This window comes from Lissotriton helveticus, chromosome 1_1 (genome assembly GCF_964261635.1).
Source record: "Lissotriton helveticus chromosome 1_1, aLisHel1.1, whole genome shotgun sequence".
NCBI lineage: Eukaryota > Metazoa > Chordata > Amphibia > Caudata > Salamandridae > Lissotriton > Lissotriton helveticus.
The window spans coordinates 28047837-28072522 of NC_136057.1; the positions used below are offsets into that span (position 1 = coordinate 28047837).

The 24686-nt window shown below is 47.4% G+C and overlaps 1 protein-coding gene across 2 annotated transcripts in view; it reads left to right on the plus strand.

The window, feature by feature from the left end:
- The window catches only part of TNKS1BP1 (tankyrase 1 binding protein 1), a 332768-nt gene that overhangs the window by 272196 nt on the left and 35886 nt on the right, over positions 1 to 24686 (plus strand). For both annotated transcript variants that reach the window (XR_013607004.1, XM_078674811.1), the window contains exons 7-9: positions 1061 to 1418; positions 9044 to 9191; positions 22264 to 22439. Coding sequence is in view for 1 of the 2 variants with exons in the window: in XM_078674811.1 (XP_078530937.1) it covers positions 1061 to 1418; positions 9044 to 9191; positions 22264 to 22439 (682 nt within the window). In the remaining variant the exon portion in view is untranslated. The remainder of the gene's footprint in view (positions 1 to 1060; positions 1419 to 9043; positions 9192 to 22263; positions 22440 to 24686) is intronic.

Here is a 24686-nt window from a genome sequence, read left to right on the forward strand (position 1 = left end):
ACCAACCCACTTCTTCCTCTTCCTTAAATTCCCCTTCCTTGTCTACTTTTCCCCCCTCTCTTCCTCCTGCATTTGTCCTTCCCTGCTCTTGTCTTCCTCTCTCTTACTGTATCCTTCTCTCACCTCAAACTGTCTCTCTCTCTCACCTCAACCTGTCTCTCCTGCACCCTTTCCATAACACTCGTTTGTTTAGTGTGATTCTCAGTTTCTTACTTAGAATTGTCTGATCCCTCCTGACTCTCATGTATCTCAAATGGTAAATTAAGACTAGAAATGGACAAAGAAGGCCCATGTCCTTACAGAGACAAAGGAGTGTCAGTGAATGGGTGTCAGACCCAGTTCCATGTCTAGCACCATCCTCAGATAATGTGTATATATCTAGTGTCACCCCTGTGATATACGGACTTCTATGGTATCATCATGAAGAGAGCGAGAAAGGTTTATCAGCATCCCTGAGATTTGTGAATATCAGTGTCTTGGGGACATTTAAGTGAAATATGGGCTTGCCTAGAAGCAGCCACTGATACTTGGGTATGGCAAGGGGCATCCCTGGTAGACACACTCATGCCAAGGACCATCCCCAAGAGAGATCTAGCATTTCTCCGGAATATCTGCAAGAAATGTACGTGTGTATGCATTCGCTAGAGATGCGCACATACACAAATGTATGCCCAGTAGGTAAACACGTGACACAATATATACATAGGTAGTATGCATGTTTCCATTTGCATCTCCAGTAAATAGCTGCATGTACCTGGATCACCTTGGAATACATGTGTGCCTCTAGCCATGGGCTATGCACACGTGCAGGAGAAGCATCAGGAGCTATGCATATGTCGAAGAGGATCCTAAGGAGGTGTATGCACACGTCTAATTGGGTACCCAGGAGTTTCGCGCAGTTGTCCAAAGTAACAGGCAAAAAGAGGACATACCCCACTTGAAGTTAAGAAATAAGGCATCTCTGATCACCCTGTGCAGGTTCATAAAATGTTCTCCAGGTCAAAGGTTTGCTGTGTAGCCAAAGATTTAAGTTGTCTATTAACATCTTTTTTCCCCACAGTTCCCATGAAGCCCATCAGCCTGAGATGTCCTCCGGTACCTTTCTTGAGGAAATGTTGGGAAGGGAAGCATCCTGGCGACCCACCCCAGCGGAGAGGCCTGCCTCGCTTCACAGCAGCCATTCGCAGGAGAGCGAGGGCTGGCCAAGGGATGGTGCCACTCAAGCGTTGGAAGATGACGAGCAAGATTCTTCTGCAGGTGGGAGCCCAAGCCAACCACGGCTAGACTTGGAGAAGACCCAAGTCCAGCACGAGGAGGGTGGCATGGTGGATGGAGGAATGTTGGCAGAAGAGGCATGCGAGACTCCGGAAGACATGGAAGATGCTCCGGCTAACGAGGTGGATTTCTCCTTCCTGGAGGTTAGTAGCAAAACTCACACATGGGGTGGATTATTTTTATGAAACTGAGCTCAGTTTAGGATGTTGGAGAGTTTAGTCTGTAGGTTCCACACTTGATAGGTTCTGTGTTACCTTGGACCACCATGATTCCAGCTGAGAATTATGACCAGGCAAAACTGCAGGGATGCGGCCCTTGGCCGAAATCCTAAGGACTAGATAGGGATTATCTGAATGCATTGAGATTAAATATTGGTACCCTATACTAGTATAGGGTACAAAATATTCTCTGGATATAATACTAATGACATACATAAATTGGCTGAAAAATGGACTAATAAGCTTACAATGGAAATAACACCAGACTTTATCATTTCCTCTTTAAATAGCCTCAATCTTGCTGTTCAATCCTCAAATCTTAAACTACAATTATTCAAAACCATATGTCATTTATATTACACACCGGATCGGATTCTCAAATGGGCATCGAATAATAACTTCAGTGATCGTACAAAATGTCCCAAATGTGATTTGAAAGGAGCTGATATTATTCATATGCTTTTTTCGTGCCCAAATCTTGTTGAAATCTGGAATGGAGTAACTAAAGTTATTTCCACTAAACTCGGTATTCCTATTATGCTCTCACTAAAAGATGTATTTATAGGAACGTCAGGGGAAAATAATGTATGTGATTTACTGAATATTTTAATCACTTGTGCCAGACTGACTATTGCTAGAGATTGGGTTCAACAAAATTCACCAAAGGTCACTGAGTGGTGGAGTCTTGTTAAAGAGATACATAATATGGAATACGCTCTGGCAAATACTAGGGGTCTACAGGCTAAACGGAAAGTGGACAGAATATGGGGATTAATTATATCATAAAACTACTTTTTGTAACTTTTTGTCATTTTTGTTTATATCTTGTTGTATAATTTGTTTGAAGTACCCATTTGATGCAAAATAATAAAAAGATTTAAAAAAAAAATATATATATATTGGTACCCTACATATCTGACTACTAAATGCTGCTCTGTAAAAAACGCCAGACCTTTAATACTTAATTTTTCCAAATGTCTTGGAGGGAATTACATTCATGTTAAAATCCACAACGACAAAGTAAACTCGGATTTTATGAAATAAATATTTACTTTTAATTAAGTGTTTGTTGAAACGAAGGCGTGGTTTGTTGTCTCATAGGGATAAACTATTGGGATAATGATCTGCATATGCTAGGGAGTTGTAGGAAAGGCTGCAAAGAGCTTGGCCTGTGGATTACACCTTATTGTATACTTCTCTGCAGCTTCCTCAAAAAGGCATCCTATATACTCTCTGGTTGGACCTCTAGAGTAGGAACTTGGATCACATGCCTGCTATGATGCATAAGGGCTCAACATAGCAGAGTCCAGGTTGCTAGCTCTAAAAATACCCATTCCTGTGGCCGCAGGTGGTTCTGGGCCTTCTTCCCAACTCTGCCAATTGAGTGAATACCACTGGGTACTGCGCTTCGCCTCCGACTTACCGAACATTGGCCGTGCCACAGTCGGAGGGAGAAGAAAGGGAGTAAGAGGCGAGGAGAGGCCGGCTTACCCCGCATGACCTAGACATGCAATGCCGCTGGAAGGCTCACCCAGCAGTCAATAGTCAAGGGTGCAACACATAGCTCAGGACTCTTCATCCAGGCCCTGACTAATGGCATCACAGAGGGGAAATACTGAAATACTACATGCACATGGAGACACCTCCTCTAGAGCTCATTTGAAAGGATTACAGCTGGAATTCTCCCCGCCCCAGAAAGGGTTATTACCTGCCTGAGTGAGGATGCTACAATCCGGCAGGTATTCAGTGGAGCAATTTACAGGGCACTTACAGCCAGATTCATGAAGCAAAAATCGGCTCGCAAAGGGCCAGATTCTGCGAATCTGGCCCTTTGCGAGCGCTTTTTTTGCATTTGGGATTCATCATCCCAAATGCAAACATCGCTAATTTTAAAATCGCTAAATTGCAAGGAATTGCATTTAAGGAATCTCTATTTGAGATTCCTTAAATGCAATTCATGAACCATTTTAGAATTGCGAATTCGCAATTTTGGGCCGCTATTTACCGCAAAGTCTGACTTCGTGGTAAATAGCGAAAACTTAGAAAAATGCACTTTAGTGCATTTTTCTAAGTTGCATTTTACACACACAGATGTCCTTTGGACATGTGTGTGCGCAACACCAGTGTAAATCACCATTTCAGGGGTGCAACAGGGTGTCCTTTGAACACCTTGGCACCCTTGAAATCGCTTCCTTATTTGCGAATCGCTAATTGCTTGTCGCAACTAAGGACGCAAATAAGGAATGACTCCCCATTCATTCCTATGGGCCTTTGGCCCATAGGAATGAATGGGGAGTCATTCCTTATTTGCGATTCGCAATTAGCGAATCGCAAATAAGGAAGCTGTAGAAATCGCTATATATTTTGCGATTTCTACATGCATCCCATTTTGCGAGTCTTTAATAGCGATTCCTTAATCGCTATTAAGGACTCGCAAAAGAGGAGCATGATGAATCTGGGGGTTAGTCTTAATGTCTTATTTTCTGCACGTGTACTCAACCTGTGATTGTTTTGTATACTGTACATTGGCATACTCAGAGACCAAAGCAGAGACAAACTATTTTTAACAGGATCAACATTTTGCCCAAAAATATGCTGCATGGCTTGTGAAATAAACCATTAGAGATACAGGCGAGTGCAGGGAGCAGTCAGGGCTGGGCTGGGATAGTCGGGCCTAGAGGGATTGTTTTAGATCTGTCCAGGATATACAGAACATTCAAGCTCCCTCTTGATGACTCTCCATCCTTGGGTGTTACCGCTGTTACTTACTGTGTTAGTACAGGAACCCTATCAACCATTTGAACCTTTACTACCCCACCTCTGACCTTTCACCACTAGGACCCCCATCTGAGCTCCCTACATTAGACCCCCACCTCACCTCCCCATTCTCAACAGTAGGCCCCTTCAATGCGCTTCCATCATTAGACCCATCCTCTGCGCTCTCAACACTGGGACCCCTTCTATGAGCTGTCACTACTTGATCCCACATCAAAGCTCCCACCACTCTACTCCCACTTCAGCTCTGCGCTCTCAACATTAGACTGTCCTCTTTAGACTCTGCCTCTGAGCTCCGGTACTAGATTCCACCTCTAAGCCCTCACACTAGATCCCACCTCTGAGCCCTCGCACTAGATCCGACCTCTGAGCTCTCGCACTAGGTCCCACCTCTGAGCCCTCGCACTAGATTCCACCTCTGAGCCCTCGCACTAGATTCCACCTCTGAGCCCTCGCACTAGATCCCACCTCAGAGCCCTCGCTCTAGATCCCACCTCAGAGCCCTCGCTCTAGATCCCACCTCAGAGCCCTCGCTCTAGATCCCACCTCAGAGCCCTCGCTCTAGATCCCACCTCTGAGCCCTCGCACTAGATCTCACATCTGAGCCCTCACACTGGATCCCACCTCTGAGCCCTCACACTGGATCCCACCTCAGAGCCCTCGCTCTAGATCCCACCTCAGAGCCCTCGCTCTAGATCCCACCTCAGAGCCCTCGCTCTAGATCCCACCTCAGAGCCCTCGCTCTAGATCCCACCTCAGAGCCCTCGCTCTAGATCCCACCTCAGAGCCCTCGCACTAGATCTCACATCTGAGCCCTCACACTGGATCCCACCTCTGAGCCCTCACACTGGATCCAACCTCTGAGCCCTCGCTCTAGATCCCACCTCTGAGCTCTCGCACTAGATCTCACATCTGAGCCCTCACACTGGATCCCACCTCTGAGCCCTCGCACCAGATCCCACCTCTGAGCCCTCGCACTAGATTCCACCTCTGAGCCCTCGCACTAGATTCCACCTCTGAGCCCTCGCACTAGATTCCACCTCTGAGCCCTCGCACTAGATCTCACATCTGAGCCCTCACACTGGATCCAACCTCTGAGCCCTCGCTCTAGATCCCACCTCTGAGCTCTTGCACTAGATCCCACCCCTGAGCCCTCGCACTAGATCCCACCTCTGAGCCCTCGCTCTAGATCCCACCTCAGAGCCCTCGCGCCAGATCCCACCTCTGAGCCCTCGCGCCAGATCCCACCTCTGAGCCCTCGCTCTAGATCCCACCTCAGAGCCCTCGCTCTAGATCCCACCTCAGAGCCCTCGCTCTAGATCCCACCTCTGAGCCCTCGCTCTAGATCCCACCTCTGAGCTCTCACACTAGATCCCACCTCTTAGCTCTTGCACTAGATCCCACCCCTGAGCCCTCGCACTAGATCCCACCTCTGAGCCCTCGCTCTAGATCCCACCTCAGAGCCCTCGCGCCAGATCCCACCTCTGAGCCCTCGCACTAGATCCCACCTCTGAGCCCTCACTAGATCCACCTCTGAGCCCTCACTAGATCCACCTCTGAGCCATTGCTGTGCGTCCCACCTCTGAGCCCTTGCTGTGCGTCCCACCTCTGAGCCCTCACTAGATCCCACCTCTGAGCCCGCACTAGATCCCACCTTAGCTCTTGCACTAGATCCCACCTCTGAGCCCTCGCACTAGATCCCACCTCTGAGCCCTCACACTGGATCCAACCTCTGAGCCCGCACTAGATCCCACCTTAGCTCTTGCACTAGATCCCACCTTAGCTCTTGCACTAGATCCCACCTCAGAGCCCTCGCACTAGATCCCACCTCTTAGCTCTTGCACTAGATCCCACCTCTGAGCCCGCACTAGATCCCACCTCTGAGCCCGCACTAGATCCCACCTCTTAGCTCTTGCACTAGATCCCACCCCTGAGCCCTCGCACTAGATCCCACCTCTGAGCCCTCGCGCCAGATCCCACCTCAGAGCCCTCGCTCTAGATCCCACCTCAGAGCCCTCGCGCCAGATCCCACCTCTGAGCCCTCGCTCTAGATCCCACCTCTGAGCTCTCACACTAGATCCCACCTCTTAGCTCTTGCACTAGATCCCACCCCTGAGCCCTCGCACTAGATCCCACCTCTGAGCCCTCGCTCTAGATCCCACCTCAGAGCCCTCGCGCCAGATCCCACCTCTGAGCCCTCGCACTAGATCCCACCTCTGAGCCCTCACACTAGATCCCACCTCTGAGCCCTCACTAGATCCACCTCTGAGCCCTCACTAGATCCACCTCTGAGCCCTCACTAGATCCACCTCTGAGCCCTCACTAGATCCACCTCTGAGCCCTCGCTCTAGATCCACCTCTGAGCCCTTGCTGTGCGTCCCACCTCTGAGCCCTCACTAGATCCCACCTCTGAGCCCGCACTAGATCCCACCTCTTAGCTCTTGCACTAGATCCCACCTCAGAGCCCTCGCACTAGATCCCACCTCTTAGCTCTTGCACTAGATCCCACCTCTTAGCTCTTGCACTAGATCCCACCTCTGAGCCCGCACTAGATCCCACCTCTGAGCCCGCACTAGATCCCACCTCTTAGCTCTTGCACTAGATCCCACCCCTGAGCCCTCGCACTGGATCCCACCTCTGAGCCCTCGCGCCAGATCCCACCTCAGAGCCCTCGCTCTAGATCCCACCTCAGAGCCCTCGCGCCAGATCCCACCTCTGAGCCCTCGCTCTAGATCCCACCTCTGAGCTCACACTAGATCCCACCTCTTAGCTCTTGCACTAGATCCCACCCCTGAGCCCTCGCACTAGATCCCACCTCTGAGCCCTCGCTCTAGATCCCACCTCAGAGCCCTCGCTCTAGATCCCACCTCAGAGCCCTCGCACTAGATCCCACCTCTGAGCCCTCACACTAGATCCCACCTCTGAGCCCTCACTAGATCCACCTCTGAGCCCTCACTAGATCCACCTCTGAGCCCTCACTAGATCCACCTCTGAGCCCTCACTAGATCCACCTCTGAGCCCTTGCTGTGCGTCCCACCTCTGAGCCCTCACTAGATCCCACCTCTGAGCCCGCACTAGATCCCACCTCTTAGCTCTTGCACTAGATCCACCTCTGAGCCCTCGCTCTAGATCCACCTCTGAGCCATTGCTGTGCGTCCCACCTCTGAGCCCTCGCACTAGATCCCACCTCTGAGCCCTCGCACTAGATCCCACCTCTGAGCCCTCGCTCTAGATCCCACCTCTGAGCCCTCGCTCTAGATCCCACCTCAGAGCCCTCGCGCCAGATCCCACCTCAGAGCCCTCGCGCCAGATCCCACCTCAGAGCCCTCGCGCCAGATCCCACCTCTGAGCCCTCGCACTAGATCCCACCTCTGAGCCCTCACACTAGATCCCACCTCTGAGCCCTCACTAGATCCACCTCTGAGCCCTCGCTCTAGATCCACCTCTGAGCCCTTGCTGTGCGTCCCACCTCTGAGCCCTCACTAGATCCCACCTCTGAGCCCGCACTAGATCCCACCTCTTAGCTCTTGCACTAGATCCCACCTCTGAGCCCTCGCACTAGATCCCACCTCTTAGCTCTTGCACTAGATCCCACCTCTGAGCCCTCACTAGATCCCACCTCTGAGCCCGCACTAGATCCCACCTCTGAGCCCTCGCACTAGATCCCACCTCTTAGCTCTTGCACTAGATCCCACCCCTGAGCCCTCGCACTAGATCCCACCTCTGAGCCCTCGCTCTAGATCCCACCTCAGAGCCCTCGTGCCAGATCCCACCTCTGAGCCCTCGCGCCAGATCCCACCTCTGAGCCCTCGCGCCAGATCCCACCTCTGAGCCCTCACACTAGATCCCACCTCTGAGCCCTCACTAGATCCACCTCTGAGCCCTCACTAGATCCACCTCTGAGCCCTTGCTGTGCGTCCCACCTCTGAGCCCTCACTAGATCCCACCTCTGAGCCCTCACACTAGATCCCACCTCTGAGCCCTCACACTAGATCCCACCTCTGAGCCCTCACTAGATCCACCTCTGAGCCCTTGCTGTGCGTCCCACCTCTGAGCCCTTGCTGTGCGTCCCACCTCTGAGCCCTCACTAGATCCCACCTCTGAGCCCGCACTAGATCCCACCTCTTAGCTCTTGCACTAGATCCCACCTCTTAGCTCTTGCACTAGATCCCACCTCTTAGCTCTTGCACTAGATCCACCTCTGAGCCCTTGCAATAGATCCCAACTCTGATCTCTCGCACTAGATCCCACCTCTGATCTCTCACACTAGATCCCACCTCTGATCTCTCACACTAAATCCCACCTCTGATCTCTCACACTAGATCCCACCTCTGAGCCCTCGCTAGATCCCACCTCTGAGCCCTCGCACTATATCCCACCTCTGAGGATCTCGCACTAGATCCCACTTTTGAACCCTCACCTCTAGATGCCATCTCACCTCTGGAGTTCTCACTTCCTGTCCTCCTCAGAACTGTCACAACAACACCGCGGATCTTGCGTCTCACCACCAGAATCCGCCTCTGAGCTCTCGCGATTAGATGACTAACATTTATCCCCTACCTCTCCCAGAGCAGTCCTAGAGCCCATGGGACTCAGCAGTCCCCTCTAGACTGCGCGTCACTCCAGAGCTTGCGCCTTGACGCCAGCCCTGACCGCCCTAGTACAGTGCTTAGAACCCAGTCCCCTGCTCTCAACAAAAGATGGGGTTGAGCCTCTGCATCTTGGGTTCACTTGTCTCTTTCCACAATTCACTGATCCTGCTCTTCATTTCCCAGGAGGCTGAGATCCTGGACTCCTCGCTCTACCGGACGCGGGCTTCACTCAGCCGCAAGCGTGGACACCGGGCCCCCACGGGCCGGCCAGGAGCAGCCCCGAACTCTACGGAGGTGGATGGTGACGAGTGGATGTTTCAAGATTCCACAGGTAAGGACAGAATACATCCTCCCCCTCCACCCACAACTTATCATGTGAATTCAGCACACCTTGGCCAGGGTGCCAGTGCCTGTATCCTAGACTTGGTGCTTCATTGGTTCGGTGAGGACTGGACGAAGTCCAACCTCCATTTAGAGAGCTCCGCCCCTTATCCTGAGGTCAGTCCTGGAGGACCAGATCCATGCCATATTTTTAAGATAACTACATGTATCCAAATGGGGATAAGCTAGACTTTGGAGAACTCTTCTGTTGGCCAAAGTTTAGAATTCCATCCTGACTAACTTCACCTTTTAATCTTTACAGGGCATTACCTTTGGTACCATTGATTAGATAATAATACGTTCGGTTTTATATGGCTGGCGAAGCGTCAGAAAAAGGTGGTGGCAACTTCTATCAAAAATATATTTTTAGTAGTAAGAATAATAATTATGATGAGAATATTAAGGATGATGATAATTGAAGAAAGGGCCAATGTCGATCAGAATTGGCCAGAGTTTTTGATTTAGTAAAGAGCAAACACAAATATTCAAAATGCATACTAAACCAATTTGTCAGAGATCATTATCACACTGTCCAGGATTATCTCTGTTCTATCTCCATTTCCATGTTATCTAATTTAAACAACAATATCCTTTAAAACACAATTCCTTTAAAGATATTTGAAGTTATAAAATGACATCATGTCAATGTAAATTCATTTCTTATATAATGGCAAATTTAATTCTGTCTTTTCTTTAGAAAAGGGGGGAGAGGGGAAGAGTCTTCCCACAGTTATTTAAATATTTTCTAAAGCAAAAAGCAGAAGAAGAAGAAAGATGGAAAGAGAAAGCCTATCGCATCAAATCAAATACTTTCAATCAATTAACTTTCAACCATCTCTCACACCGGTCTCTCACATTTACTTATAATACACCCTACATTTATATTTTTATCTCATGCCTCACACCCTTATGAGGACAGATAGAAAAGCTCTAGGGTGATGTTATAGCATAATCCCTCCTCATAAGCACTCTAGATATTTCTCTAAAAGTCCATACACACCTTGTATTTGAATTCTTCCCACGGTCTTTATAAATTCCTACAGTTTTCTAAAGCCGATAATATTGAATAAGAATTCCTCACATTCGTGATTTTCATATATAATGCACTAAAGGGCAAAAGTTATCATAATATTATTTGCTCCATTCTATAAGACCGATTCTTTCAAGCTTCACTGCCATTAATGATAGGCTAATTTCTACATGAACGAAAACAAAAAAATGTCTTTGCTCAATCCTTTATAATGTTTCATCTACAGATTTTATCTCAGATTCTAATATTCTTCTGATGACATCTCTCCTCGTACAATAGGCATTTCTCTGCCTCCTAATCCTGTCTTAATTATTAATACTTTTATTTACTGGGGCTTCCCGATAGTCATAGTCCATCGGCCACCCATGTAATCTTTCTAATATTTTTGCCCACATATACAACAGTGGGACAACGTTTTACAACAACCTCTTCTTCCTTTGTTCCGCAAATAAGACACCAGGACTATCTATCCATATATGCTTATTTCATATGGCGTCAATCGCATTAGTGAAAGGGTGGTGCTGCCTCCCTTCCCTCTATCATTCCTCTTCCATACAAAGTTGCTATATCTTGCTCACCTTAATATTAAAACGGGACAACCTCGTCAATGTGGGCTCCTTCTTTGATAATGCAGAGATTTTTCCGCTGCACACGGGCTCATTTAAATACCCGATTCCTCAATCTCCTGCGCTTTTTCTTAGTCACTTTATGATGACCTAATTTCCTAGATTTACTTGGCCAGCGGCCATCTTTCAATACCCTTTTCCCGATCGAATACTATTTATTTCAGACATTACCCTCAATGTTTATCTCACCTGCTTATTGAATGTTTTGCTAGCATTAGTGAAGATTAAAACCTTATATTGCAAGTTAAATAGGAATGAATTATCTCTGTCATAGGTCGCCAGTTTAGTAAGTTGACTCTGAAGCCCTCTCTGAGCTTCAGATAGAGAACTAAATCCTCAGCGTAGGGTGTGCAGTGATCCCAGTGGAAAATGTGTAGTTCCCACACCTTCGCTGTGTGTGGCTCCCTATACACTGTGGGCTCTCTCAGAGGGGTCACAGAGACTCCAGAGCATAAATACTGGATCCCTCCCCAACAAGGGAAAAGGGAGTGCTTTGGCAAGGGTCGCCATTCCCACAATCTGCTGTGTGTGAAGTCCCTTGACGCTGTGGACTCTCAGAGGGGTCTCTGAGAATTCGTGGCGCAAGTCCACGAGCATTGCCGATTTTTATTTTGACCCGCGTGTCAGTGTGAAGTCGTAGGGTCAAATTAAGCAAGCTCTTGTTTATTGCCATCTTCACCACGAGCCACCTTGATCAACGAAGTAGAAAGCATATGCACTGCTCTAATCAATAAAGCATGCATAAAGGTGTCTTTTCTCATGTTTTTTGGATTAAGGCAAGGTTTGCCACAATCATGTTATCATCTTTTGTGTAACAGCCTGACTGAGAAGCTGTCTGTGTAAACTGGATACCCTGTATGCTTTCGGTCCATTCCACAGCAGCAGCTAACACAATTCTGCAAACAACCAGGCTTCAGGGTGCAAACCCACTGCTAATCACAAGTTACTAGGGTTTGGTTTGAAACCCCTTCAATATATCAGCTTTATAATGAGCGTTTCCACTCTGAAGGACTGGCACCCAAGCAGATAAGGCTTTTAGGCCTCGCCTACAGATCACTTTTAGTTGTTTGTTGTGAAGACCTATTGTGGACAATACCAGGGCCAGCCATTGCTTTTTATTGATTGGTTTTCCTTCCTCTTCTTGTGTTTGTCCCTCCCCTCGAGTGCAACTACTTTACCATCTTTTGATTGGATGACTTGTATCCTTCTATTTGCCCACATGCAGGGAACTACTTTTTCTTTTGTTTTTACCACTCTATGGGAGTGGGTTTGTTTTTGTGGTCTCTTACCCTTCACATCTTCACCCCGAGCACTCTCAGTTACCCTCTCATCTCATCCGTTGCTTTCCCCTCCCCGTTGTGTTCATTATCTTAATTTTTGTTGTTGTCATTTAATTCCCCCATTTAATTGCCCCATTCCTCCCTTGCTCTTGATTGTCTTCACCACTCAGCAGCATTTATGTTTAACCGCACCTCTAGCTACCCTACCCAATCAAAGGTTCTTTGTCTACCCCTTTCTCAAAAGGCCATTTCGCGTACATTTTTGTTCTTAATTTACCACTCCACGATGGATGTCCACCATCTTGGAATGGTAACTAGAATGTTCATTTGTGAATGGTGACACATACAAGCGCATACACTTGCACGCTTGCCAATCATAACATCGTGACACATACAAGTGCATGGGTGATGATACAGGCATGCATACACATCAACGTGCTTTTTATTCTGTTTTTCCTTTTCCAGATACTAAATAGCAAAAAGCATTGGCAAAGGAAGTAGGTCTGCAGAGGCAAAATGCTCTCAATCTACTGGCTTTGCCAATGCTTGTTATAAAGTGTAAATACCCATTTTGTCCAGTTATCCTCATCAGTTTGTGTTAATGTAATAACAAGGTACTTTTGCCTGGGAGCCCTAGCAGGTGTAAGTGATGTCATTAGTTGCCTGATCTGCTCAGCAGATCCATCCACCCAACTCATCCAGTGAGGCCTTTGCTCTTCTCAGGCCCCTCCTGATTCACATGGACCGGTCCTCCCTAGCCACTGTCTCAAACCACACTCCGCAGAATCGGGTTGTATGCTGGAGAAAGGCGTTACACCTTGTTGAAATCCAGCAAACCCAGATCTTCAGGTTGCATCGGCAGGGTAGGACCCAGGATTACCCAAGCCCAGGGACCACGGTCACTCAGGGAACGGAGGGGGCAACATAACGCCACTTTACAACCCAGAGCATCTGAGGCATTCCTGCAAGGTAGCTCTAGTCTGCCTTCTTTTTTATGCAGTCTCCGGCTGATTCTAGATTTAAATACACCCTGGGGTGTGACAAGACGCACATCACTGCTCGGATACTGTACAACATACCTCAACATCAATCCGCCCGACAAGCACCCAACATTGGCTCTTGGTGGCCGAGAGGGTCACATTTCAATCACTCTGTATTGCCCACAGGGCACTCTTGGACAAAGAGACTTCAGTCTCACGCTCCTTGGTATCTTCCTACTCTTTCAGGAGAATTTAGCGATCCTCTAACGTCTATTCTGCCTAAGTACCTACGGTTAGAAGGGCGGAATACAGAGGACGGTCCTTTGCCTATAATGTGGCCAAACTCTGGAACAGCCTTCCCCTCGCTCTGCGTTCAGCCAAAAAAGAACTTCCTTTCCAGAAGCAATTAAAGACCTGACTCTTCCAGAATAGCTCCCTCTAAATCCCTCGACTAGACAACGTCTCACTATCAGTGCTGGGATACCCACGGGTAGCTACGCACTCTAAAAGTGCTTCATAGAACAGAATGGACTGTATCCGTTCCACTCCTGCCAATGTTAAAGCAAGCCTTCTAGGCAGAAATGGTTTGAGGGTCCTTCCACTGCCCCCATCTCTACTCTTTAATTGTTATTTTCTGAGTTCTTGCCTGCTTATCACTCTACCCTCTGAAACACCAGTCTCTTCCTTGCAGGAAATTCTTGCCTTTGACCCATGCAGTCACTTTTTAGGTCGAGCTATTTATAGCTCTGAACTATTGTAGGGGAAACAACACTCTTGAACAAGCGGATCCCTCCCAATGTATGTTGTCTACTGAAGTGTGACGCTTCGCCAGGCGCGTGCTTGGCCTCTCTCACACCCCATAGGCTCGTTCTCTCCCACTCACTTGCTCCCCCGCGCCCCCTCCTGACTGGAAAAGAAGCCTCGCACTTGCACACCAACATTTGTCTCTCACACCACCAGACATCAAAGGCTGCTGCTCCCCCGCCCACCCCCTCCCCCCACAGCAATGCAGAGAGCGTGTTTTATAAGATTAACCCTGTTACTTTCGTTTCTCTCTACTTCTTTCCCTCCGGACTTTCACCGCCAATCTTTGCCTCCTTCCTCACTACTCCTTTCCTACCAGGTTTCTTGTTCTCTTCCTTCCTTCCTCCCCGCTTCTACTCCCACCGTAGTCCTCTCTCGAGACCCTGTTTGCGTCTCCGCCACGCTTGTGTTTTTTTCTCTCCCTCCACCCTTCCCGGCCTCTTTAAAAGTTTGTCCTGGGGACTTTGAGGTTTGCCAGAGATCTGGTTTCTGCCTGCGCTCAAGCTTTCTGTTTACTTCTTATTTGCCTGGCCAGTTATTTATTATTCTTGTGCTTTCTATCCCTCACACATTAGTGCTTTGTGTGGGCCCCCATCAGCTCTCCAATATAGATGATTTTTATTTTTTTGTGCATTTTAGGACAAAGATTTGCTGACAGTTATTCAAGGGATGTGGAACCGATGCCGAGGCTCGAACACTGAGCCCGAGCTCCAAAGTCTGAAGAGCTGGCTACTGAGCCATGTCCTCTCACTGTTCACGCTGCTCGCATTAGCAGGAGCTGGCTCTGCAGGCTTTTTGTTTCATTTTCGTAGTGCTTTCCACAAACATCAGTTATATTACACAATTACAGTTTCATGTGTTTTTGTAGACACAGGGAGATTAATCGGCAGCTCAGGACATTACTTAAATGTCTTTAACAGAGGTGTCTATTAATCTCCCCGTGTCTACAAAAAATATGAAACTTAACTGTGTAATGTTATTGGTGCTTGTGGAAAGCACTACGAAAGCGTAGGCTTTGGTGTCACTGACTAACGCTGCTTGTTTCCTTTGGGTGAGGGCTTGTTTGTTACGTCACCACGGAGCTTCAAAGTGAGCGCTCTCACCTTCCGGATTGGTGTTGAGCCCTCCCCCACCCTCCGAGCACGAATGCAACATTTCCCTTCACCCACCCTTTCCCTGTGCTCGCTCTATGCACTTTTGGTACGTAGGGCATTACACCACACTTTTCCCACTTCTAAGCACTATAGGCTACATTACGGAAAGTGCCACGTTGACGGTGCCAGTGCCTGAAAAGCTACGTTATTGAAGCATGCTAAACAGCACACGTTCTCTTTAGCCTCACCTTGCACTGCCGGATTGCTTCCTCGTGACGCCTTTGCCCTTTCAATGGAAGTTGCTTAGAAACGAAACGCCCGGGGCTGCAGGGGTGTGGAATGTGATCCGAGAGCTCTCGAAATGCCGCCTGTAGCAGTCCATTGCCCAGGGCAGATTCTCCATTTCCGCCTTTCTTGTCCCAGACAGTGGCAGCACTACTGGTACGTAGGGCATTACACCGCACTTATCCCACTTCTAAGTACTACAGGCTACATTACTGATACAGACTTTAGTGATACAATTTTCACCGTTCTCAAATGTCCTCTGCCTTGCTAGGCTTCAAACTCGTTGCCTTCAATTCCCTATATTTGAGCAGAGTGGGTTATCGGCCTCTGCCATTTCCACCCACACAGTCACTGTTAGAACATTATTTTGAAATTACTAGACTTCCATACCACCTAGTTAGTTTAAAAAAAAAAAAAAACTTCCCAAAAGGCAGTGAGGCAGCTCTCTGATCTCTCTGATTTAAAGTATGTTGGTTATTTTTTGTTTTATTTCATTTGGTACATGTTGTGCAGCCGAAATATAATTTGGAAATATACTCATAGTGTGGGAAATGTGTCATACATATTGACGGGCTACTGGCAATGAACATCATAGAACTGTGAGATAGCTCGCCTGATAATGGTAGGGTATAGAGGCAGGCGTGCAACACCCATTAGACTAAAAGGGCTTCAGCCCCCCCCCCCCCCGGCCTGTCGAAGAATGAGCAAACATGATTTTATAATCATGACTACTACAAAAATGTAATTTGTGGATGTCGAATTTCCATGTATGCCTCACACACCTCATAGTCTGGTGTCTCCTACGTAGTTATCAGATTTGAGGGAAAAAAAGTCCAGTTTCCAGCTCAGGCTGTTTAAAAGCTACGAAAATTGCTGCACATGGTGTGCGGTGCTCTACCAGACACTTCACAAAAGTTAGCTGGCCACTGTTGGGGCGGAAAACTCCTCTTCATGTAAAGACCTGTGCCCCTACCCTGAGTCCAGCTCTCCCTCACTCTATCTCTCTATCGATCTATCTATCGCCCTCACTCTATCTATCGGCCTCAGTCTATCTATCTATCTATGTATCTATCTATCGCCCTCACTCTATGTATCTATCTATCGCCCTCACTCGATCTATCTATCTATCTATCTGTCTATCTATCTATCTATCTATCTATCTATCTATCTATCTCCCTCACTCTATCTATCTATCTATCTCCCTCACTCTATCTATCTATCTATCGCCCTCACTCGATCTATCTATCTATCTATCTATCTATCTATCTATCTATCTATCTATCTATCTATCTATCTATCGCCCTCACTCGATCTATCTATCTATCTATCTATCTATCTATCTATCTATCTATCTATCTCCCTCACTCTATCTATCTATCTATCTCCCTCACTCTATCTATCTATCTATCGCCCTCACTCTATCTATCTATCTATCTATCTATCTATCTATCTATCTATCTATCTATCTATCTATCTATCTATCGCCCTCACTCTATCTACCTATCGCCCTCACTCTATCTATCTATCGCCCTCACTCTATCTATCTATCTATCTATCTATCTATCTATCTATCTATCTATCGCCCTCACTCTATCTATCTATCGCCCTCACTCTATCTATCTATCGCCCTCACTCTATCTATCTATCTATCTATCTATCTATCTATCTATCTATCTATCTATCTATCTATCGCCCTCACTCTATCTATCTATCTATCTATTGCCCTAACTCTATGTATCTATCTATCGCCCTCACTCTATCTATCTATCTATCTATCTATCTATCTATCTATCTATCTATCTATCTATCTATCTATCGCCCTCACTCTATGTATCTATCTATCTATCTATCTATCTATCTATCTATCTATCTATCTATCTATCTATCTATCTATCTATCGCCCTCACTCTATCTATCTATCTATCTATCTATCTATCTATCTATCTATCTATCGCCCTCACTCTATCTACCTATCGCCCTCACTCTATCTATCTATCGCCCTCACTCTATCTATCTATCGCCCTCACTCTATCTATCTATCTATCTATCTATCTATCTATCTATCTATCTATCTATCTATCTATCTATCTATCTATCTATCTATCGCCCTCACTCTATCTATCTATCGCCCTCACTCTATCTATCTATCTATCTATCTATCTCTATCTATCTATCTATCTATCTATCGCCCTCACTCTATCTATCTATCTATCTATTGCCCTAACTCACTATTTATCTATCTATCTATCGCACTCGCTATCTATCTATCTATCGCCATCAATCTATCTATCGCCCTCGCTATCTATCTATCGCCATCAATCTATCTATTTATCTATTGCCCTCACTCAGATAGCCCTCACTCTATCTGTCTATCGCCCTCCCTCCCTCCCTCTATATATCGCCCTCCCTCTATCTATCTATCACATCACCACAGCATCCCTCAGCACCACCACAGCATCACTCAGCACCACCACAGCATCACTCAGGGGCACCACAACATCACTGTGTGCTACTACAGCATCACTGAACGCTACAGCATCACTCGTCGCCACCACAACACCACTCAGCGCCACCACAGCATCAATCTGTGCAACCATTCAACAACAACTGGTTCAAATATGTTCTCTCAATGTTTCAAGCTTTATTACAAATGTCACAAAAAGATGTTAATATTTCACTTCTGTTCTTGGATTTTCGTCACAATAAAATACATAAAACATAATCTTCACAAAAGTTAGTTACAAAATGTAAGCTATTGCCATTCTAAATTACAATACCTTTTATTTAAGTATTAATAATTAAAAAAAATTAAAAGCCATTGTTATTTGTAATATCAATACATCTAAGTCACGTAAATAAAACCCATATTGCATTACAAATGCTTTAGGTGTCACATTTGCCAAAGTTAAAACTATTGACATTGTAAATGCCAAAGCTATTAATTTCGCTATTTTCAAAACCAACACATAAATAAACAAGCATTTACAATGCAACGGTTTCGCCTTTGGAAAAGTTTGAGCTATTGGCATTGTAAATGTTGTCTACTTTTTTTTGTACTTGCACTGCTGGCAACTTCTTCCTGCCTGTTCTCATGCTTGTTTGTAAATCCATTTTTTTGTTATCGGGAGGTGGACAGAAATAACGGGGGAGTGGAGATTGGAAAACAGTAGTTTAATTAGAACATGTGAGATCTAATAAAAACAGCTTGGCACTTCTTAACCTGAGCTTCACATTGAGCCGCGGGATTCAAGTCAGCGAGAGTGTAAGATGCGTAATTTCAATCAGCACAATGTTCTTTTCACTACTCTTCGGTGGCGGCAGTACATTTTTCTATTATGAGCAGAAGTAGTACACAGTAAGGGCCATCCATCAGTAGCATAGGAACATCAGATCGGATTGTGAATCAATAATCTTACTGGTGAGCACTGGCCGACAGACAATGTATAGTATCTAGCCTGAGGAGATAGCACATCGCACTTTAAAACTGCACTATGCACTTTAGCATATTAAGCAACTAAGAAGCAGACCCCTGACTCAGGCAGGTGGACAGTATCGCTATTTCTAACTACAAAAATATATTATTTCCAGTCTTCCATATTTCATCATATGGTTTTTAAGAAAATAGATACCGGGATATTTTAATGAAATGACGCAGAATATAAAACACCCAGATGCTATTTTTTCTGCAGTGCAAATTAACAATAAGTCGAGAAGATACATGAAGTGTGGGACTAAGTTGCTTTGAGATTTGTAGGGACGGGGCAGGGACGATGATAATTTATGCTCATTTTACAGTATTGGTTTTAATTAATCTAACGGTTAATGCATTTTCACTTTCTTACTTACTCCCCCTCTTCTTTTCCGAAAGGAGCTCTCCACCTTTCGGGTCTGGGTAGTGGTTCACCATCCCTCCCAGCTCCTAGTTTGTAACACTCTGCAAACGTGACTGCGGGCCGCCGTCACTGGTGTGTATTTCAGGTCTAGAATGACGTTTGTACCGCATGTATCCTTACCCGGCCCATGTGAAACAGGGTTGTCTGGTATGCGTCACTTCTCTATCTGCCGCTCTTTCATGCTCTCTGTAGCAGGCGCATTGACCTTCTGATCCATCACACCGAAACAAAGGGCGATGTGAGTATTCTCAGCCCTGCTGGAACTGGAGTTGTTTAGGGCACACTAACCTACCGGGTCGCAGTAGTTGGGACTCCCACCACAGACGGGAACACACGTTCTCAGCCGAGACTCCGGGTTCTGCCCTGTCGTGCTGTTGGGGTTTTATATCTTTTACAACACCTGCATGTCAAGCAGCTTACTATTAGTAGTGGGGAACCCAGAAGCAGAGATGCTATAGGGGAATTGTACCTCAGGGCGCTGTACTGTGTTTTAATTCAATGTGTATTGAATATGTCTTAAAACACATGTTTGCAGAGTGTGCTCCTCCATTGCGGCACTCAAAGCCCCTAGCAATCATCATTATTGTGCTGCTGTCACATGTCAGACTCTTGCTGATAACGGTGGTGTTTTAAAAGGGCGTGACCTGCAGAACGGGGACCCCATTAGCAACTACCGTGCATTTTACGGGGTGAGGAGGGGGGCATTCTCCTCATGTATAGGAATGTGGTGTACTCATGAGGGCTCAGGCATTACTCCGCCCCAAACTCTAATCTCTGCTCAGGGCAGTCCGAACTTTGTCTGTTGAAGTTACTGCCTCGAGTTGCAGGAGTATTTGTAAAGTGCTGCAAGACTCACTGGAAGGCATCAGGCGCTGTACCAGAACTGCCGGTCGCGTTCATGCAACGGTGTTCCTGTGGCTAAACCATGAGTTTGGGCTTTCCTTCAGATTTACGGTCCGGACAGAGTGGAAAGTGCAGGCGGTGAAGTGAGCGGTGCGGGAATGCTGGCTCACATTCCAACACTGCCCGGTGCTCATGACTTTCCATCAGCGTGAGCGGTGCAGGGACCCTGTCTAATATTCCAGCACTGCCAGCTCTCTCCCTTCCCTTCAGAGTGAACTGCGCTGTCACGGTCTCACATCTCAGAGTGAGCGGTCCAGGGAACCTGTCACACATTCTAGCACTGCCCCAGCAGTCGCTAACCCCGGTTACGTTAGCAGGTTAGAGGCATGGGTTCCGGGCTCACTGTACATCGCCGAAGTTCCCTCTTCAGAAAGAAAGTGGTTCACACTAAAAGGTCTGCCCACGGGCAGTGCGTCTACGGCATCCTTCGCACCTCTTGCTTCTGGCTCCATTCGGATTGCTCATGGGGACAGAGGCATTTGACACCACCTGAGCGTGGCCTGATGCCAGGCTCGACCTGGCAACAGCGGCTTGTGCGGATGTGGCTGTTTGTAAACCTGCACACTCGTGTTGCATGCAAAACACTAACAAGCACCTACGAGGACACAGGGGGCGGGAGAGGACACGGACGGCGGGAGGGGGCGGGAGAGGACACGGACGGCGGGAGGGGGCGGGAGTGGACACGGACAGCGGGAGGGGGCGGGAGAGGACACGGACGGCGGGAGGGGGCGGGAGAGGACACGGACGGCGGGAGGGGGCGGGAGAGGACACGGACGGCGGGAGGGGGCGGGAGTGGACACGGACGGCGGGAGGGGGCGGGAGAGGACACGGACGGCGGGAAACGTGCACAGGACAGCGAGGGGGGGGCGGAAAGGCACACGGAGGGGGCGGGAATGGACAGACTTTCAGTGAAAGGGGAGGGAACGGGAAAAAACGTAACTCCGCCCTGGGAAAAAATCTCGGGAACGCCCCCGAATCTGGTCCGGCCTTGACGGACAGATCTCTGTTCCAATGGCTAGCCTCCATTTATGGAGCTAGCCAATGGGACAGGGGGGCGTATTCCATTTTCCTTACTGAAATCAAGAGATTTCTCTGGAGGCCGAGCTAAGAGCTCCGCCCTCCAGCGAAACCTAAAAATGTCATTTACAATACCAATAGATCAAACTTTCCTAATGCGAGACCTATTGCATTGCAAATGCTTGTTAATCTAGTTAATAACTACCTCTTCAACATCAGTGGTGCTATGCCACAAATTCATCAAAGCACTATTGTTGGTCCAAACCCTGCCGAAGAGGCCGCCACCCTTGGGAATTTGGACTTTCTAAGTATGTGCACGACCAACAGCACCGCTCCCTGTCATTCACAGCCCCGCCAGAGCAGGACCTGAGTCCTCTTACGAGGGATGTAACTGATGATGACTGAGGTTACATGTCCGTGTTTACCCAAACAACTACAGTGCCTCCAGCCTCAGTCAACTTGTACATTTATGAAGGGACAGCAAGAAGCCTGGACCTGGTCTTGGCTTCCTGTTTGTGGTCCCTTGGGTTTTAAGAACAAGTGAGTGGGCAATCAAGGTGCCTGATACTTTGGTTTCTGGTGAAGGCGTACCATAGTGGAGTTAATCGAGCACCTATTATCCATTAGTGCCCAGGTGACTGGTTGAGGGCTCACTGTTCCATCTCGTGCAAGCCCCTAGATAAGCCTGGCTGCAACACACGTTTGATGCTCTACTTCTGATCTTTAAGGTTTGTCATGAGCACATGCATGTGCTATAGAGACCGGAAATAATATTTTAACACATCCGTTGTGTGACAACATTCGTGGCGCGTCACCCTCCCAAGTGCATACAGGTCATTGCTTCAGTGTTTTCTGCCCACAATCGCAGTGTTTGGTTGTCCAGGTTGCCTAACTCTGTAACGCTGAGTATATGCATGTACTTTAAACATGGAAAGTCAGATCAGTCAACCTGACCTGTTAGTAAAGTTAAGTGTTCCTCATCGCAGGGTCCATGGGGCACCCCAGCAATAGTGGTTAAAAAGTGATGGGGGCCTACTGAACTGACTCTTTATCATGTCTTCTTTTGTGGGGGTCTTATTTGCACCACTGCTATTTCTATTTCTTCCTCAGAGCCAAAGGTGCCCCGACCTGATTCGGAGGAGGAGGAGGCAGCAGCGACCGCGCCGAGAACACCCCGAGAAGATGCAGAGGCTGACCAAGAAGAGCAGAAGCCCTCCAAGAAATCACCCATTTCCCTTGGGAAGAAGATGGGAATCTTTGCAGGCTTCAATCCATCGGCTCTTAAGGTGATGTGAGCTCCTTGTTTGTTTGTAGAGCTATGCAGACCACCAGACGGAAAGACATGTCCACTCAGAGGGCAAGAGGGAAACATGACAGGGGAGACACTGAAACTGAGGCACATGGGACACAAGATAGTAGACCTTCAGACACATTTCAGAAGAGAAAGACATCTCCACATAGGGAGGAGCAGCTCCTTGCGCCAGGTCTCCTGTCCAGCGTTCCCACAGTCTGCTACCCTCTGCTGCCTGTCTACCTGCTACCCTCTCTCTGTGCCTCCTCTGCTCGTTTCTTGGTCTGTTTTGCCTTTTCTGCTGGTTTTTTAGGTCGAGACTGGTGTAGGCTGCGCACATGTGCAGTCTCGCCAGCGAGACATAATGACTCTGAGTAGCGAGGGTAAACCCCGCCCCTCTTCTCCATTGGCTGGCCTCCTAAACGGCGGCCAGCCATTGGAGAAGAGGTCTGAGTGTCGTCATTCTCTCGCTCTAAGACCCGTCCTTTTCAGATTAGGGGGCGTGTTCTACCCTCTTCTCCATTGGCTGGAATGGTAAACAACAAGTCCAAAACACGCCCGTTGTTTACATTCCAGCCAATGGAGAAGAGGGGAGAAAGAAAAACACGCCCCCCAGTTTGAAAAGGAAGGGGCTTAGAGAAACTTCCATCCGACTCTTCTCAAGAATGAGCGCATAGCCGCTATTAATAGAATAGCCATTGCCCACGTTCTGTCTGTTTAAGAGGCTTCTGGAATGATCCAGAGGATGAATAGGTTCTCAATAAGCATGAATCCGCCGACAGGTTGTGAGCACTGGAGTCAAACTAGCCTCGTTTCCCAATACACACTAAATCGTTGCAATCATGGTGGTATGTTTTAACGTGTCTCATTCTTAAGCGTATTAATCAGTAATATTCATAATTTTTTATGCATTAAGAATTCCTAACAAAATTTGCTTTTGTTTAATTGCAAACCACGCGTTTTCAAGATTTTATTCACACCACTGGACTAAAACACGATCATTTTTTGAACTGAATCGGCTTGTTAGTGACATTTTTTATGCCTGATCCTAGAATGGATTCCATTCAATATCTATCTCGCCCTCTGGAAACTGCATTTGGTAGGCTTATACTGTACCGCATCTCCGGAAGTAGGGGCAGGGGAGGTGCTTGGTGGCAAGTAGGCTAGGCTGCGCTTCTACGTCACGTTCTTTGCATATGAGGCGGTGCTGCTTGCTGCCTGGATCTGCTATCACCGGTTTAAGCCGGTCTTCTCTTGCTCCAATTCGTCTGTGCATGATTGACGTCTCTGCAGCACTTGTTTACCACATTCTGCCCGAGACTCAGCCGAAAACTGCTGAGGTGGCATAGCAAATGAATAAGAACTTAAAAGAGGTCGTAAATAAACGGATTTTAGCAGAAACTGAACCATGATAATATACAAATTATATGTTTTTGAAATGTGCAAATAAAGCTCGATCCCGGGGCTGTTCTATTAACAAATGGCAGAATTATTGACATGTCATATCTGTCTGAATAAGTATGTTCCTTCGTATAACCCTCTGTTGGTTTGTCATTTGATAAATCCTAACATAATCGAATTTCGATTAACTCCAATTTAATAAGCAGCGCACCTTAAACACACCTTGACTTCGGCACCCTCGAAGCCACGCTGTATTCGCTGTCGCTTTTGTTGACCGGTCTCGCTGTCTTTTACAAGGTAACCGTACTGGGAAATATTTTTTCCTGGCGAACATTCTTTTTGTTATAACTCGCCAGGTTATTTTTGCAAATCATTTACAGTGTTTTAAATCGAGTGTATTAGAGGTGGAGTAGTGTGGCTCACTGGTTAGAGGCAGCAGGCCTGAGAGCAGAAGTCAGCCCGGGACCAGGGTTCAATTCCCGACGCGGCAGGGTCGTGGACCTTGGTCAGCGGACTCGATAATTCTCGCTTCGGTGCTTACTCTAATCAGCGGTTCCACTCGGCAACTCTGGGCATTAGCTTGCCTAATCTCCACAACGGCCCCACCAATTCCGGGGATGCCTGGCTCCACCTTGGGGACTCCCAGCTTGGGACCATCCCACAGGAAAAGCCAGGACGGGTTCCCCAGAGTTATACAGCGCCGGGACGCCCCGTTGCTGGGGCAGCTGTGCGCTTTACAAGTATACTACATTTACATTTACATTTACACTAGTAAAATATGCTTAAATATAAACACGAACGTATGGAATCGCGAAAAATCAAATAATACATTCGAACAGGA